Genomic DNA, 14713 nt, shown 5'->3' on the forward strand with positions numbered 1-14713 from the left:
TCATTTATTTGTTATTAAAAATTGTCTAGGTTATTTTTTTTTTCTTTTCAGTGATTTGGAATTGTCTACACTTGCTGAAAGATTACTTGATACTCGCATTTCTGATTCTGATTTACCTCAAGATAAATCTATTCGGGATGCTTCAATGAACTACATCATGTTATCAAAGAGAATGGCTAAAAAAAATTTGAATGAGGATAAAGTTAGTGCTTTACATCAGTGGCATAAAAATCATAAGGTTATTACTACAAAAGTTTCTAAAAAGAGTGCAATTATTGTAAATGGTGATATTTCTAAAGATGAGACATTTTATAGAGCAATTTCTCCAAATAAGCAAAGCACACCATATTTACATGCTACACCTAAAAAAGCTATTAGTTCAATACCTCGTAAAAGTTTGTTTACCCTTACAAGCAATATGGGTAATGCACATTTAGATACCAGCGAGACTAATGCAACTGTTGTTGAAGAAACTGAACAAAATCATCCTGCAGAAAATAAAAACTCTGTAGCTCCTCAGGTTCTGAGTGAAGTACTAAAAACATCAAAATCTAATTATTCTCCTTCTTCATTAGATCCGTTTATGAAAAATAATTTAGCAACTTCTATTACAAAAGTGGTAGATGGAAATAAAATTAATGGAATTGAGAACACTGCCAATATTTCAGTAGATTTAACGAAAGCAGGTTCCAGCTCTCAACTCAACACTTTGTCTACTGTGCCTAGTCCTGTAACAAAAGATCCAATCCCAACTCCAGCATTCTTCAAAGGGGTTCCATCAGAAGATCAATCTTGGGGAAAGGAAAATGCCATTTCTACATCTTGGGGTGCACAAACTCCTGTATTTAGTCAGATATATGCCTCTCCATCAAATATTTCTACCAGTGTAAAAACCACATTAACAAGTTCTAAGTCTATTTTCTCTGGTTCTTTAAGTACAGGTGGATCAGTGACAAGTTCTGCCCCTAATGTAAGTTCCTTTTCTTTTAATTTGAGCGGAAGTCAACCCTCATCATCAGCAAAGTCAATATTTTCCCAATCAAATCCTCTGGCTACAAATCCTCTCTCTTTTTCTGCTCATCAGAAAAGCTCTCTCACCAGTTCTGAATCAGAGGAAAAGGAATTACACGAACCTCTTGTAACTACAGTTTCTGCAATTTACAATCCATCCAATGTAAGATCGGCTAGCTCCTCAACTACTTTTGGGGTTACTACCACAACAGTGACTTCAGTAGTTTCTAGTATCAGTACTTCTAATTCTAATGTACCTCCAGTTGCAACCACATCTTCATTTCAGATAAATTTACCACTTTCAGCTTCTATTGCAAATCAATTCAGTGCTATTAATAGCTCACTGACTATTACACCAATACCAGCTAACAGCAATATTGGAGCAAACTTTACTTTAGGGGCCCCGAGTTCTAGTTCAGTTCCTACTGGAACAACATCAGTTTCTCCTGTTGTTTCAGTTCAGTCAAAACCCAAAAGTACTCCCCTTTCAGCAAATTTGTTTTCTGTTCCAGTTCCTAATTATGTCATGACCTCAAATCAACTTACAGTTAGTTCACAATCTCAAAGTGCTCCTGAAACTAATCCTACAAGTGTTACCACAGAAGTAGTTTCTCATAAGTCAAGTGTACCTACTTGGACTGGTGTTTCTTCATTAATCAGTTCTGGTACCCTTACTACTTCATCATCTACCACTTCTGCTTCTATATTTGGTGGAACTTCAGTTTTTGGTTCATTGAAAACCCCTGTGGTTTCATCTCAATCAACTTTAAGTGGCACTCCAGTATTTGCTTCATCAGCTCCAACTTCACGTGTTTTCAACTCAACATTGGCAACAACTAATACTAATGTTTTTGGTGCTGCTGCAGCTGCTGTCACTACTTCTTCTGTCTTTGGATCTACAGCACCTCCTACAACTTCATCTGTTTCTTCTGCCACAGCTACCTCCGATTCAGTAATTACTGCTGCTGAGTCGTCTTCTACTCTAAGTTTTGTAAGTTTACCTGCTAATTCAAGTTCATTACCCACATTTAGTACTTCTAATACAACAGTAGCAACTCCAGCTACATCCGTGTTTGGTTACTCTACTTCTGCCTCCTCAGTTTTCCATACTACATCCTCCACATCCCCCTTAATGGGTAATGGAAGTAATAATACAACAGCTGTTACTACAGCTTCAGTTTTCTCAATAACTCCTGCCACTACCTCAGTATCTATATTTAGGGAAGAAAAAATTACACCTTCAGAATTTGGAAGTACACCTAAAACAACTACATCAATTTTCGGAACAGCTACTACTTCAGCTTCATTTTTTGGTAATAATTCTGTTTTTGGAGGATCAAATACCACATCTGCAACATCAGTATTCGGAGGGTCAAATACCACAACTGCATCATCAGTGTTTGGAGGGTCAAATACCACATCTACCTCATCAGTGTTTGGAGGGACAAATACTACTACAACTGCATCATCAGTTTTTGGAGGAGCTGGATCTACCACTAGTTCTTCCTTTTTTGGCGCTGTAGCAAACCCTACTTCAACATCATCTCTTTTTGGGACCACAACTACTACATCATCAGTTTTTGGAGCCGCAAACACTACAACTACTTCATCAATTTTTGGTACAAGTGCCTCAGCTCCTTCAATGTTTGGAGCTTCAAATACTACTACTACTTCGTCAATTTTTGGAACTCCTAGTACCACTTCTACTTCTTCGGTTTTTGGAACTTCTAGTACAACTACTACTTCTTCTGTTTTTGGTACTCCTAGTACCACTTCTACTTCTTCGGTTTTTGGAACTTCTAGTACAACTACTACTTCTTCTGTTTTTGGTACTCCTAGTACCACTTCTACTTCTTCAGTTTTTGGAACCCCTAGTACTACTTCTTCTTCTTCAGTTTTTGGAACTCCTAGTACAACTAGTTCCTCTATTTTTGGGTCACCTAATGCTACAACAACTTCATCTGTTTTTGGTACTGCTAACACCACTACATCTTCATCGGGTTTTGGTTCCCAAAGTAATCAGGGGAGTTCAATTTTTGGAGCAGCAGCTGCTCTTTCATCCACATCTTTCTTTGGATCTCCTACTACAACGAGCTCCTCCTTTGGAAATCAGTCAGCTGCTTCAATTTTTGGTGGCAGCTCCAGCTTTGGCACTCCTTCTACTACAAATTCATTTTTTGGTAAACCAATATGTAGCCCTACATCAACGACCACAAGTGTTTTTGGTTCAACTTCCAATGTTTTTGGAACAACAACTACAACATCTACAAGTTCAATTTTTGGAGGAAATGGTTTTCAACAGAAGTCATCTCCTTTTGGCCAAACTACAAGCAGTGTATTTGGACAAACTCCTACGTAAGTTTATTTTTTATAATTAGTAGATTTTTTGAAGTGTCAATAATTTTGTTATTCATGTTTTTATTGCTCTGTTTACTTTATTCTTTTATCTTTTAGAACTTTTAAATTGTATTAATTATTACTTGTAATAATTAATGATGCTGGGTATTGAATGTGTATGTTAATTAGGTCTGCTGGAAATTTTGGTACAAGTGGTGGGTCCTTATTTGGAGGTACGCCTAGTTTTGGAAGCCCATCAGCTCAAGGAAATATATTTCAATCAAGTAATTTCTAAACATTTATTTTTTTATTTATTGTTAAAATTATTTCTATTAAAAAAACTTTAAATTATTACAAAATGCTTTATTTTAAAATGAATTACTTATTATATTAGTTAATTTCAAAATTGAAATCATCGTAGGGGCCAATAAAAATATTGGAAAATTAACGGATGATATTGTTGAGCTCTGAGGATCATTGTGGGGTGACTGGTTACTTTGTTGCCAAATCTAAAATATGTGATTTGTCCACCTTATACCTTTGACTGCAAAGTCCAATACAATAATTATTTGCTGTATTTAATTTTGGTAAGATTAGGATATTTAAATTTCCTTTTTAGTTTAATTTTGAGGGAAATTCAATTCTGGAAGATCGCTGATTGACCATGTGCATTATTAATAAATGGAATATGGTCCAGGTGTGGTAAAAAAAACAACTCAAATAGTGATAACTATTTTAATTGAGCCAACGTTTCGCCCCATGTTGCAGGGCTTCATTAGGGCTGTTTTAACAGAAGTCAAAGTCAGTCAGACCTTTTTCTATATTATTTACCACATGTACACCTCCCTGGTAGACACCTGGATATAGTCATGTTAATATTAGTCATTAATGTTTTAAAAATTTTCCAACCATGGTTATAATATATATTATTAGAATGAGTTATGTTATGTTCTCTTTAGGAACAGTTAATTGTGATATTATAAAGTTATGTTTTTCACTGATTGGATAATAATCCAATTTAAAAATACATGGCAATTTATGCTTACAGTTCAGCATTGTTGCATGATAACTTGCCAAATAGAAGGCACAGCCTACCCTTAATAGTTTTCTCTCCAGAACTATAATAACACTGCATACTATATTTACCTATACTAGTTTACAATTTTTTTACAGATTTCACTATGAGGAAATAAATTTATATTCAAAACATTATGAACACCTTATTCTTTAACAAACATCAATCTAGTTCTATTTATACACATTTCTATATTCAATTGTTTCATTCCATTCATTTGGATTTAAACCTATTATTTATGTAAAATGCAAACAATTATTTGTTAATACACTTCACATTTTCTCTTTCAAGTTGGTTTAAACTTAAATTTGCTCAGGTGGAACCGGAAATATATTTGGTGCTGCAGCTAACGCCAGTCCCTTTAGTGGAACTGGTCAACCAGCCAGCCAGCCAACATTTGGATCCCCACCTTCTTTTCAGTCAGCTCAAAGTAAGCAAATGATAATATTATGTGGATTTTTGTAACAGTATTATTTTATTTTAAAACCCGTGTAACTGTTTTGAGCATCAAACCAGACTTTCTATCTTCTAGAATTTATATCTTCAGAAGTATTGATATTGTAAGTTTTTAAAAATAATTTTCCTCTGACATAACTTTAATCTTATTTTTTTTCAGCCAAAACAAAAAAAAAAACATTTTCATAAAGACAAAGTTATATGCAAATCAGCTTTGTTTATAATTTTTAAAAAGTACATTTTTGGGCCTGTTTATTTTGAAAAAAAAACCAATTTCGTGCTCATTGTTTTTCTTTATTCCTATATTCTGCTTTATTCCTATTATTTTCTTCTGAAATCATTGTGCAAAAAGTGTTGTTATTCTTCACTTTTATAAACCATAGGAGACTCTGAAATTCACTCTAAATAGTTTTAAATTACCAGCCTATCCCAATATTTTCCAATTTTTATTTGTTTATTATGATAAATGCAAAAATATCGTACAATCATACACTTTGATTCTAAATAAAATCATTCAAAGCAAATTTCCAAAAAAATATAATCAAATAAAATTGATAATTTTTAAAAATGTGATGTGAAATACAAAAAAAAAGGATATTTTCAGAAGTCCTAAAAGGGGCAGAAGGTAGCCCAAGCCTTAGCTATACATTTTTTAAAACTCTTATGATTAAAATAAGTTAGTAAACCACTTATTAAATTTATTACCCATTGGCCCTTTAATATATAAAATTATACTGACTGATGTATTATTTATATATAATATATATTATTTAGTATGAAAATCATTGAGACACTGTAATTTACAAAGCAAATTTGAATCTCTTCCAGAAAAGTTGTATGTCTGGTCTTAATATTTTCAGAAAATATTCCAGCTTCCGAAATGATTAAAAAAAAATTATTTCTTGATTCTAAACCATTCACTATTCTTAATAATCTGCCTTAGTTGAGGGACTTAATATTTTATTATTGTTAATATATCTTTACCTAGTAAATTTTACATTTCATCTGTGATTGTTTCATGAAAGGACCTTTTGGCACTGCTGCTCCTGTTTTTGGTGGACAGTCAACATTTGGCGCTTCTCCCACATTTGGTGGATCTCCAACATTTGGTGCCCCAGGTACAGTATTTAGACTTTTTTTATAGTAGGGCCTTTGGAGTATATTTTATTAAATGGTCTAAATATAGAGAATATTCTTTAGTTTTAAATTCAATATATTCTTTTCATTTATTAATATATCCTCAGATACTTCTTTGCATTATAATATTAATGCACGAATACATTCATAATAATATTAATCAACGATCTTTTAATATTTATTTTTTTTAGTTGCATAGTTATATTACCTTTGCATGTGTGGGCCATTCCATAAGTTTTGTAATACTGTTTTTACCCTACTGTTCTCCCTTAGTTACGAGTACATTTTTTGTTGTAGATATCAAGGAACTAAGATGGTTCTGTATCTGTTATTTCGAATTTCTGTTCTGGTATAATTGATCGACCTATTTATTTGATTTTGAGGAAATTTTCAGGGTCATGCAGGCTGGTACCTAATTGATTCCATTCACTCTTTTCATTTATTTCTGAGTACTCAGCATACTTATATTTTGAAAATGACTCAACCGTTTTGGTCTGTAGTTTGAAGGAAGTTGAAAATTAGTATTGACAAATATTATTATTTTTTAATATTAACAAATTCCATTCATCACTCTCACCTATGTGTGCGCAAACGTATTTTCTTTTATATAGCTATATTTATAAAATAGTTTGTTTGATCAAGTACTAAGCTGGAGAAAGGTTGGGAATTTGTGTAGAAATGGTTTAGAATAAATTTTATCAACTTTTGTTTATTCATGCGATTTCTGGCTTGTGTTTAGAGTGGTGGAATGGGCTCTAGTACCACACCTCTCTTTCATCTTAGATTGTTCTGGATTCCATCGCCTTTAAGGGTTTTTATACGCCTTCAAATGTTTTTTATCATCAAATTTATTTAAATTGTATATACATTTATTTAATTATGTTGTATTTTATTATACACACTTCCAATAACATTTTTTACATCTTCAAAAGGTTTTTTTTATTTTAAAATTATTTTTTACATTACTTTGTATTATTTCACATTGTCTTTCTAGAGTCCTTATTGAGTAATTCAGTTAAAATTTTGCAAAACATTGATGAATCAGTTTATAGATTCAGTGTTACACGGGGGTGATGAAAATAGTTGTCGTGGTTAAATAATTGGTATTTAAACTTTATTTGGATAAATATTACATCGCCATATTAAATAAGTAAAATTAAAAGAAAAGAAAATATAAAAAAAAAAAAATGAAATAACATTGGGCTTTTAAGTGGTTTTCCAGGGGTGTCCCCGTGGTCAAATTGTTAATTATACAGGATGTTTCAGGGATAAGTGTCCTAACTGAAAATATGAATCAAAGATCTCAAAAGAAAAAAAAATCCCTAGTAGTTCCAAATCTAATTTTAAAAAAATTCATAATCCCTAGTATGTCCATTAATGCTTTGGTCAAGAGTTATTCGTGTCTTATCACAAGAAAGATTGTCATTGTTATGAATTATTTAGGTTCTTAAGAAATAAATTAATATGTGTTCCCATCTCAATGATCTCCACTTCCATGCTGATGAGTCATCTCATGTTTCATGTTCCTAAATGTATTTCCTTATCCAGGCCGTGTCATCTCCTTCTAGACAGTCCAATTCCAGGGCTTATTGCTAATTTTCTCTGAATCAATGATTCTCTCCTACAGGTGATTAGCCCAGTAGATACCCCATATCCTCGGGACAACTGGCCTCCTGAATGTTTATGTCCTCTCAGGAGTGAAGGTAGCCAGGCTATGACCCTCCCCTCTCCCTTGAGCACTGGGTACCTGTTTGTCCATGGGTCTTTATTCAATTTATTTAGACCATCCCTCCTAAGAGGGAACCTCTATCTGCCACCAAGGGGATGCGCTCCCTAGCCGCCAGGCAATGAAAGGATTTGTCAGGAACTGTAGATAGCTCCACTGACAGAGTTCCTGGAAACTCGTCAGCTAAAGTAGTTTGGCCATCATATCAGGATGGACGACCACAGAGATCCTCTAAAGACCATGGAATATGTCCCAGATGGCTGAAGACCTAAGGCCGCCCTAGGATGTCCTATCTCGATTACATTGGGTGACTGACTCTGTAGGGCAAGGGGTAAGAACCTCCAGCAGGTGAGGAACCAAGCTAAAATTCATATTAAATGTTGTTCAAAGTAATTCCTTGAGAATTAAGATGGGTTCATCATCTTTCTTCTGCAGGATTAGTGGCCGAACAGATATGTATTATTGATTTGCAAGTTTGAAAGTGTTAATCATTCTTCTTTGTAAGGAATTAAGGTCATTGGACAGGCTTGCTTTAACTTTTTATTTAATGTCACCCAACACACACACACACAAAAAGAACTGATTTCAGATCTAGAGAGTGTGAAATAAATAATATTCAGTGCCATTGGCTACTGCTGCTGTGAAAGATGCCAAGCCTGTCTTAATGCTCAAGATAGTCCTAATTTCTTTTATTAATTCATTGGACCAGATGTTACTTTAATGTATGTATGATAACCTAACTAATTCATAACAATGAGAATCATTGTAAGTGAATTTCTTCTTAACAAAGTGTTAATGAACATATTTTCGTAAGGAATTTTTTTTTCATTTTGAGACCTTAATTTATATTTAAGGTAAGACACTTAAATATCTTTATATAAGTCAGCACACCTTTTTTATTGTTATAATGTTGAGCTGATATATTACAATTATTGAATTATAATTGTATTCATTTTTAAAAAATACATATTATTGTTTTCTTTATATTTAAGTTTGAATTTTTAATATTCTTAAATGCATATATATCATTTGTTTCTGTATTCAGGTGGTCAAACATTTGGCAGCCCTGGCCAACATTCTTCTACATTTGAAAATCTTGCCAATCAAGACACTTTATCATTCGGTAATCTGGCACAGCAACAGCCATTTCCTACCACTTCCTTTGGGTAAGCACTATTGTTTCATATCATATTTATCAATTATTGCTTTGAATATTATTTTTACTTAATATTACTAAGTAAATATCTTCTGTAAAATAATGTTTTATTGATCAAATAATATTTTAAAAAGCATCTTTAAAGATTTAGTTATAAAAATATTAAGAATTTTTCCTGGTAGGGCCCCTCAAGGAAAAATAGGATTTACAGTGAATTGAGTAGCTTTGACATGATTTCCAATATCAAAAGTGAAGATTGAGAGAAGTTGTGGTTGAACTTAATAAAAATTATATTTTATTTTTATTTTATTGTATTCACATTGAAACCTCTATACAACCGTCACCTATTAGGAAAATTATTTTGTCTGTTTTACAGGAGTGTTCAAAGGGGTAAATATAAAAAGAACTCTAAAATGAGGAAATAATAGATTTATTTACCTATTATGGCCTAAGCTCAAAATTCCATAAAAATTTAAAATATGTTTTGTATAATTTAAAAAAAAAAATAATGCATTATTTTTATGACATCTGATCTCAAACATCATTTTGTAGCATTTTTAGATATTTTTTTCTTATAACAAAAATTCTTTTGAAATTTCTCTAAAACAATGCCTTTTTTTTTTATTTTTTTTTTATTGTATAAAGATTTTTTTCAACTTAACAGGTATCACAGCTTTAGGGACGATATGTAATTTATTTTCAAGATTAATAAAAATTTCAATTAAAATCAAACTTTTTATTATTTTTACTTACCATGTGTATAGCGTTTTTAGTTGAAAAATCAAAAAATTATATATTGTCTAATAAAATTCTAACTAATCCTCTAAGCAAATACACATGTTCAACAGTGAAATGATTTGTGATTCGTATTTAATAACACTACTGATTATGAGCAATGGTTTATTTTAAAGTTAATTATATATTATATCATGAAATAAGAAGGTTTTTTGGAAATCATATAAATAAAGTCTAAAAATAAAATTTGTAAATTGGTAGATGGTAATGTATGATTTCAAGGAACATTGTGAGTAGACCTGTGACTATGGTGCCAAATCAAAATAAAACCAGACTTAAAGATCAGTGAATGGCGGATTGACAGCTTTTTTTTCTACTCGTTTTTCAATATAAAACCTTAAAGAAGTGTTGTGAGGAGGTTTACATTTTTTTTTATATAAACTGAATGCTGGCTTTAAATTATGAAATGTCTGTTCGTATAGTCAATACCCCTTAATGAAACAAGTTGTTAAAGGTTTTGTGAAAATAAAAGGAAAATTGAGAATAAAAGACAACATTGATGGTAAGTGTTAATGTTACTTAATATTTTATTTAATTTTCAGAGGGAGTTCTTTTAGCAGCTGGAGATCGTGACGTACCTAATGATGGTCCTGATGAAGCAAATAATGAGGATAAGATAAATGAATATAATGTAAAAAGTGAATGTTATAGTTATAATAACAATTTTAGATGCTCATTTATTTGTGTCATTATTTTTTTATATGAACATTTTCTTGATCTTGTATATTTCTTAGATGTTAGTAATTTATATATTACTGAATCCATTGTAGAAAATGAGAATGTTTACAATTCTATTTTATTATTGTTGATAATTTGTATCTGTTAATTTATAATTTAAAAAAAAAATGTACGAATTGAAAATACATATATTGTAAAACAAGACTCATTAATTTTCTTTTTTTGGGGGGGGGAAATATTTAAATGGCCTACTTGTTATAAGACTTAAGATTCTGAAAACCAATGTTTAAAAAAAAAATATTAGTAAATATTCTATTTTTAAGAAATAAATTTAAGTATATTTGTAATCAAACAGAAAAGGAAATAAAAAAGTGTGAGAAACAGAGCTCCTTCATTAGCGTAAAAATAGTTGATGCTGCTATAAAGCACTTTTCTTATAAAATAAAATAATACCATATTTTGTTGGGAAGGAAGAGGGAGAGCAGATTATAGCAGAAACCTTGGCTATTCTACTGATTATTACATTTTTGCTAGAAAGCTAAATTATGTTGATAGAATAAGCTTTTTCATACAAAAATTCTATCATTTTGTGGGAGTGAGTAGTTCATTGGTAAGGCAATGTGGTACAAGCTCCAAGGACTCTGGTTCGAATCTGACTGTGGCAGATAATTATTTTCGGTTTATTATTGGGTAAAAATCTGGTGTTCCAGTGTTATTTTGATCAAATCACTTCCCTGATCAACTGTTGGTCTAGTAATCCCTTACAAAATACTGCATCCCTTAATTATAATCTTTTTTTAATCATCTCTTGATTTTAAATTTTTTGTAAAATAAAATAACTTTCTTAAATTTCTATAGCAAATATATTTTTTTTTTGCTCATTAGTGATTAGTTTAGAGTTTCCCTCCCTCATAATCTGGTAATTTTTGTTACAGTACACAAAACTTCATGCAGAATTTTTGTGGTAATATCCAGAATATTTCCCGAGAAAAATATATTTAAAGGTGTCAGTACATGTTACAGGCACACTTTCTGTTACTGCTAAATTGATAAAATCATAGAATTAATTTAACAGAAACTGTAGTAATAGAATTAATTGTGCCACGTTTCATCTTTTTTTTTTTTACCCCATTCCTAGTCATTTTTGACATGTGTGTGGAGGGGTAGAGGAATTATCCTACAGGTTACCACCCTATTCTAACACCAAAGTGGGAAGGACAAGTTTTCATTTTGTATATTATTTTTAAAAAACATAAGAATATTTTCTATTATCTTTCATTTACAAAAAAAATATAAAGATTGGACCAGGGATAATGGAATTTATATATCTTTGTGTTTTGGCTCAAGATAAGCCACCTTTGGGGGCAACCTGCATTTTCTACATACTTTGAAATGTCATTATTAAAGAATAAAAAGAGAAAATGTGCCCTAAAGCTTTTATGGACTCAAGTTTTATTCGGTCTGCCCCTTTAGGTAAAATGAGCTCTGAAGCTGTGTTCCTCCCAATAATTAGATTAATTATAGATTATAAAAAATATTAAGTAAAACTTGAAACTTAATGTTGCTATATTTCAAAATTAAAGCACATTAGATATCCAACTGTTTGAGCTCATTAGGCATTCTTCATTTTCCCCAGGACTGCAATAAAACAAATTAAAAAAATCATTAGAAAATAAACAAAATTGAAAACATTTTTAAAACTAATTAATTACACAGTACCAAAATTGTTTCTCCATGCTATCTGCCTGTTAATTCCACTCATAAATAATTTATATAAGTTGTTTATATACATTGTATTTCCTAGTCAACAGAAACATTTCCCTAGTCAGGTGTAGACCTTTTCAAATTATAACTTCTTGTATTTAAAATTTCATTTCAGCTACAACTTAATTTTTTTTTGGAATAGTTTATTTAGGACCCTTAGAGAATCTCAGTAACCACTATAAATTAAGGCCCTCGACAACTTAAGAAATAATCTCAGAACGATTTTTATGAAACTGGTAATATCAATGTACAGTCAGGTGATCTCCAGAATTTAACTGGCTGACACTCGTGCAGTACGGTTTTTCGTGTGTATTTGTCTATATATGCAAAATTATTAAAGGAAAGTACTGCTGTCATGAAAAAAATTATGTTTTGAAACGAGCTAGAATTAATTTCATCTCAAATCAGAGTGGTAAGTGAGAATCGTGTTATGAACGCCCCATATTTTTTTGGCTTGTGAATCAGATGGTTATAAATCGTGCTTCTTTGAATCTGTTCAAGGATATTGAACAATTGCTTTTATATGCATCAAAATCAATATTATAAAGTAATCTCTGGAGATAAGGCATGATAGCAAGATTTGACTTTTATGGATGGACGTACCGTTCGTCGGAATCGGGTTTTCACCCAACTGAAACATATCCTTCAACGACCACATCACCTTGTTTAAGAAATATTGTTTCCATTACGTAGGTTTTAATTTTTATAAATTGTGTTGACCATTATGCAGAGCAATAATATGTTATATTGGAAATATGAGGTACTCGCATCAGAAAGCATATGTAAAATTTATTGTACGTTATGTCATCGCCGCATTATTTAGAGCTGCTTTCATAAATTTTTAGGAACTATGTGTTTTTAAAGGATTGATGTTGGTATTAATTTGGTGTAAGTGACTGCTGGATGAAGGTAAAACATTGTAACTAACAAACATTTTAACATAATTTGACTCCATGCATGCTCTACGCGTCTCCTATATCGTCATCCCTGTTCAACTGTATAATATCTTAGAAAATAGTCATTTAATGGTGTAAATTTAATGGTTATTGCATGTAAGGGTAAGATCTATAGAGTAAAACACAGAATTATAGTAAAACATATGCCATAAAATCTAAGTAGAGTTTAACCAGTATCTCTGACTAAAGCTCCAAGATGAAGACCTATAAGTCAGGTCAAAACGTCGACACGAATAAATATTTTTTTGATTATTTGTGGGTTTTTTTTTGTTTTTTTTGCTGACCGTACACCCCGATTATTTTCTCTACTAAGTAGAAACAATATTTTAAGATATTACAGTTTTGAACTGTAAATATCTTACCCTTATAGCTAAGATTTCATGTATTTATCAAAATAACCATTTAAAGAGATGTTACACTGTTAAAAAGGGACAGCGATGTATGCTGTTGTTAATAAATAATTATTAGCTAAAAATTCAAATAAATCTTACCCTTGAAACTTTGCACCTCATGTACTGAAACGCATATTCACAACTATCAGAATTTGGTGCAACTAAAAAAAAAAAAAAATAAAGTAATGAAGCAATACGTCAACATTTAAATAACATAAATTCGCCTAAATGAGAATCATTTTATGGTATGTAAGGTTAATATTAGATTTGAAAGAGATTAAAATTTATCAATAGAGTACTTCGTAGTATTACTTAATTTAGTAAAAAATATTTCACCTTGGTTTATGCATTCATCCACGATAGTGATGAACCTCTGTCTCATTTCTTCATTACCGTAAGACCATTGATTGATAAAGTTGATTGTAGCGGCTCTGTCAATAACACCATTTCTCATCTAATCAAAAATTATTTATTACAAAAAAAAGGTGTGCAGATTGCGAAATAATTTTATTAGAATGAATTAATATTTTATTGGTAGGTACCTCAGTCATCATATAAATAATAAGTAATGCCACATTTATTTTATTAGAAAAAACAAAAACTTTACGGAATACATTTTAATCATCTCATTAATGAAGAATTAAATGTTTGTATTCTTAAGGTACAGAAATATTGAAAAAACAGCGTAAGTAATTACATAATGAATAATAATTTTTATTTTATTTTGTTTTATCGAATTTGGTGTGGTTCCTAAACACTATATATTTTTCTCCTATCCTGATAACTGAGTGAGATAAGGAATTTTAGAACTAAATTACGAATGATGTACTTTGGTACCAAGTCAACACAGTAAGTAGTTTCGGAGAAAAAATGCGAACGGACGGAGTTTTAAATATTCAATTTTTGGATTCTAAATACATAAATTCAATTAGATTCATTGAAAATAATGAATCAACAAACTCTTATGCAACTACAATCTTTAATGTATTTATTTTTATAGGTGTAAAATAATTTCTTCGTATAATCAAGAATAAATTAATTTACATCCATGAAAATAAATATATCTAAGATTTAAGTTACAGGAAGCGGTTGCTACACTCTAGCAGACAAATCTTACCCATACAAGGTTCAAATTTCTCGTATGGTAATTGTAATTTTTTCTTATTATTCTTATCTACGTATCCATTTCCTATACCCATTCATATTTTTTTTTAATTTATTTTCTAATAT

General features: G+C 31.0%; 2 protein-coding genes across 2 annotated transcripts in view; one reads left to right on the plus strand and one right to left on the minus strand.

The window, feature by feature from the left end:
* Positions 1-10575, plus strand: part of LOC106678967 (nuclear pore complex protein Nup214) — a gene marked incomplete in the record, with an annotated part of 48661 nt that extends 38086 nt beyond the window's left edge. Inside the window, 6 exon segments of the mRNA XM_067045530.1 lie at positions 52-3366; positions 3538-3632; positions 4740-4853; positions 5905-5997; positions 8788-8908; positions 10236-10575. Coding sequence (XP_066901631.1) covers positions 52-3366; positions 3538-3632; positions 4740-4853; positions 5905-5997; positions 8788-8908; positions 10236-10266 — 3769 coding nt within the window.
* A 1338-nt stretch (positions 10576-11913) lies between these two features.
* The window catches only part of LOC106678969 (uncharacterized), a 7993-nt gene continuing 5193 nt past the window's right edge, over positions 11914-14713 (minus strand). The window contains exons 5-7 of the mRNA XM_014417849.2: positions 13820-13937; positions 13583-13644; positions 11914-12009 (exon numbers count right to left, since the gene is read on the minus strand). Of these exons, the coding sequence (XP_014273335.1) occupies positions 11995-12009; positions 13583-13644; positions 13820-13937 (195 nt within the window). The 3' untranslated portion in view covers positions 11914-11994. The remainder of the gene's footprint in view (positions 12010-13582; positions 13645-13819; positions 13938-14713) is intronic.

This window comes from Halyomorpha halys, unplaced genomic scaffold (assembly GCF_000696795.3).
Source record: "Halyomorpha halys isolate HHAL.00 unplaced genomic scaffold, Hhal_1.1 Scaffold170.1, whole genome shotgun sequence".
In the NCBI taxonomy this organism is placed as follows: domain Eukaryota; kingdom Metazoa; phylum Arthropoda; class Insecta; order Hemiptera; family Pentatomidae; genus Halyomorpha; species Halyomorpha halys.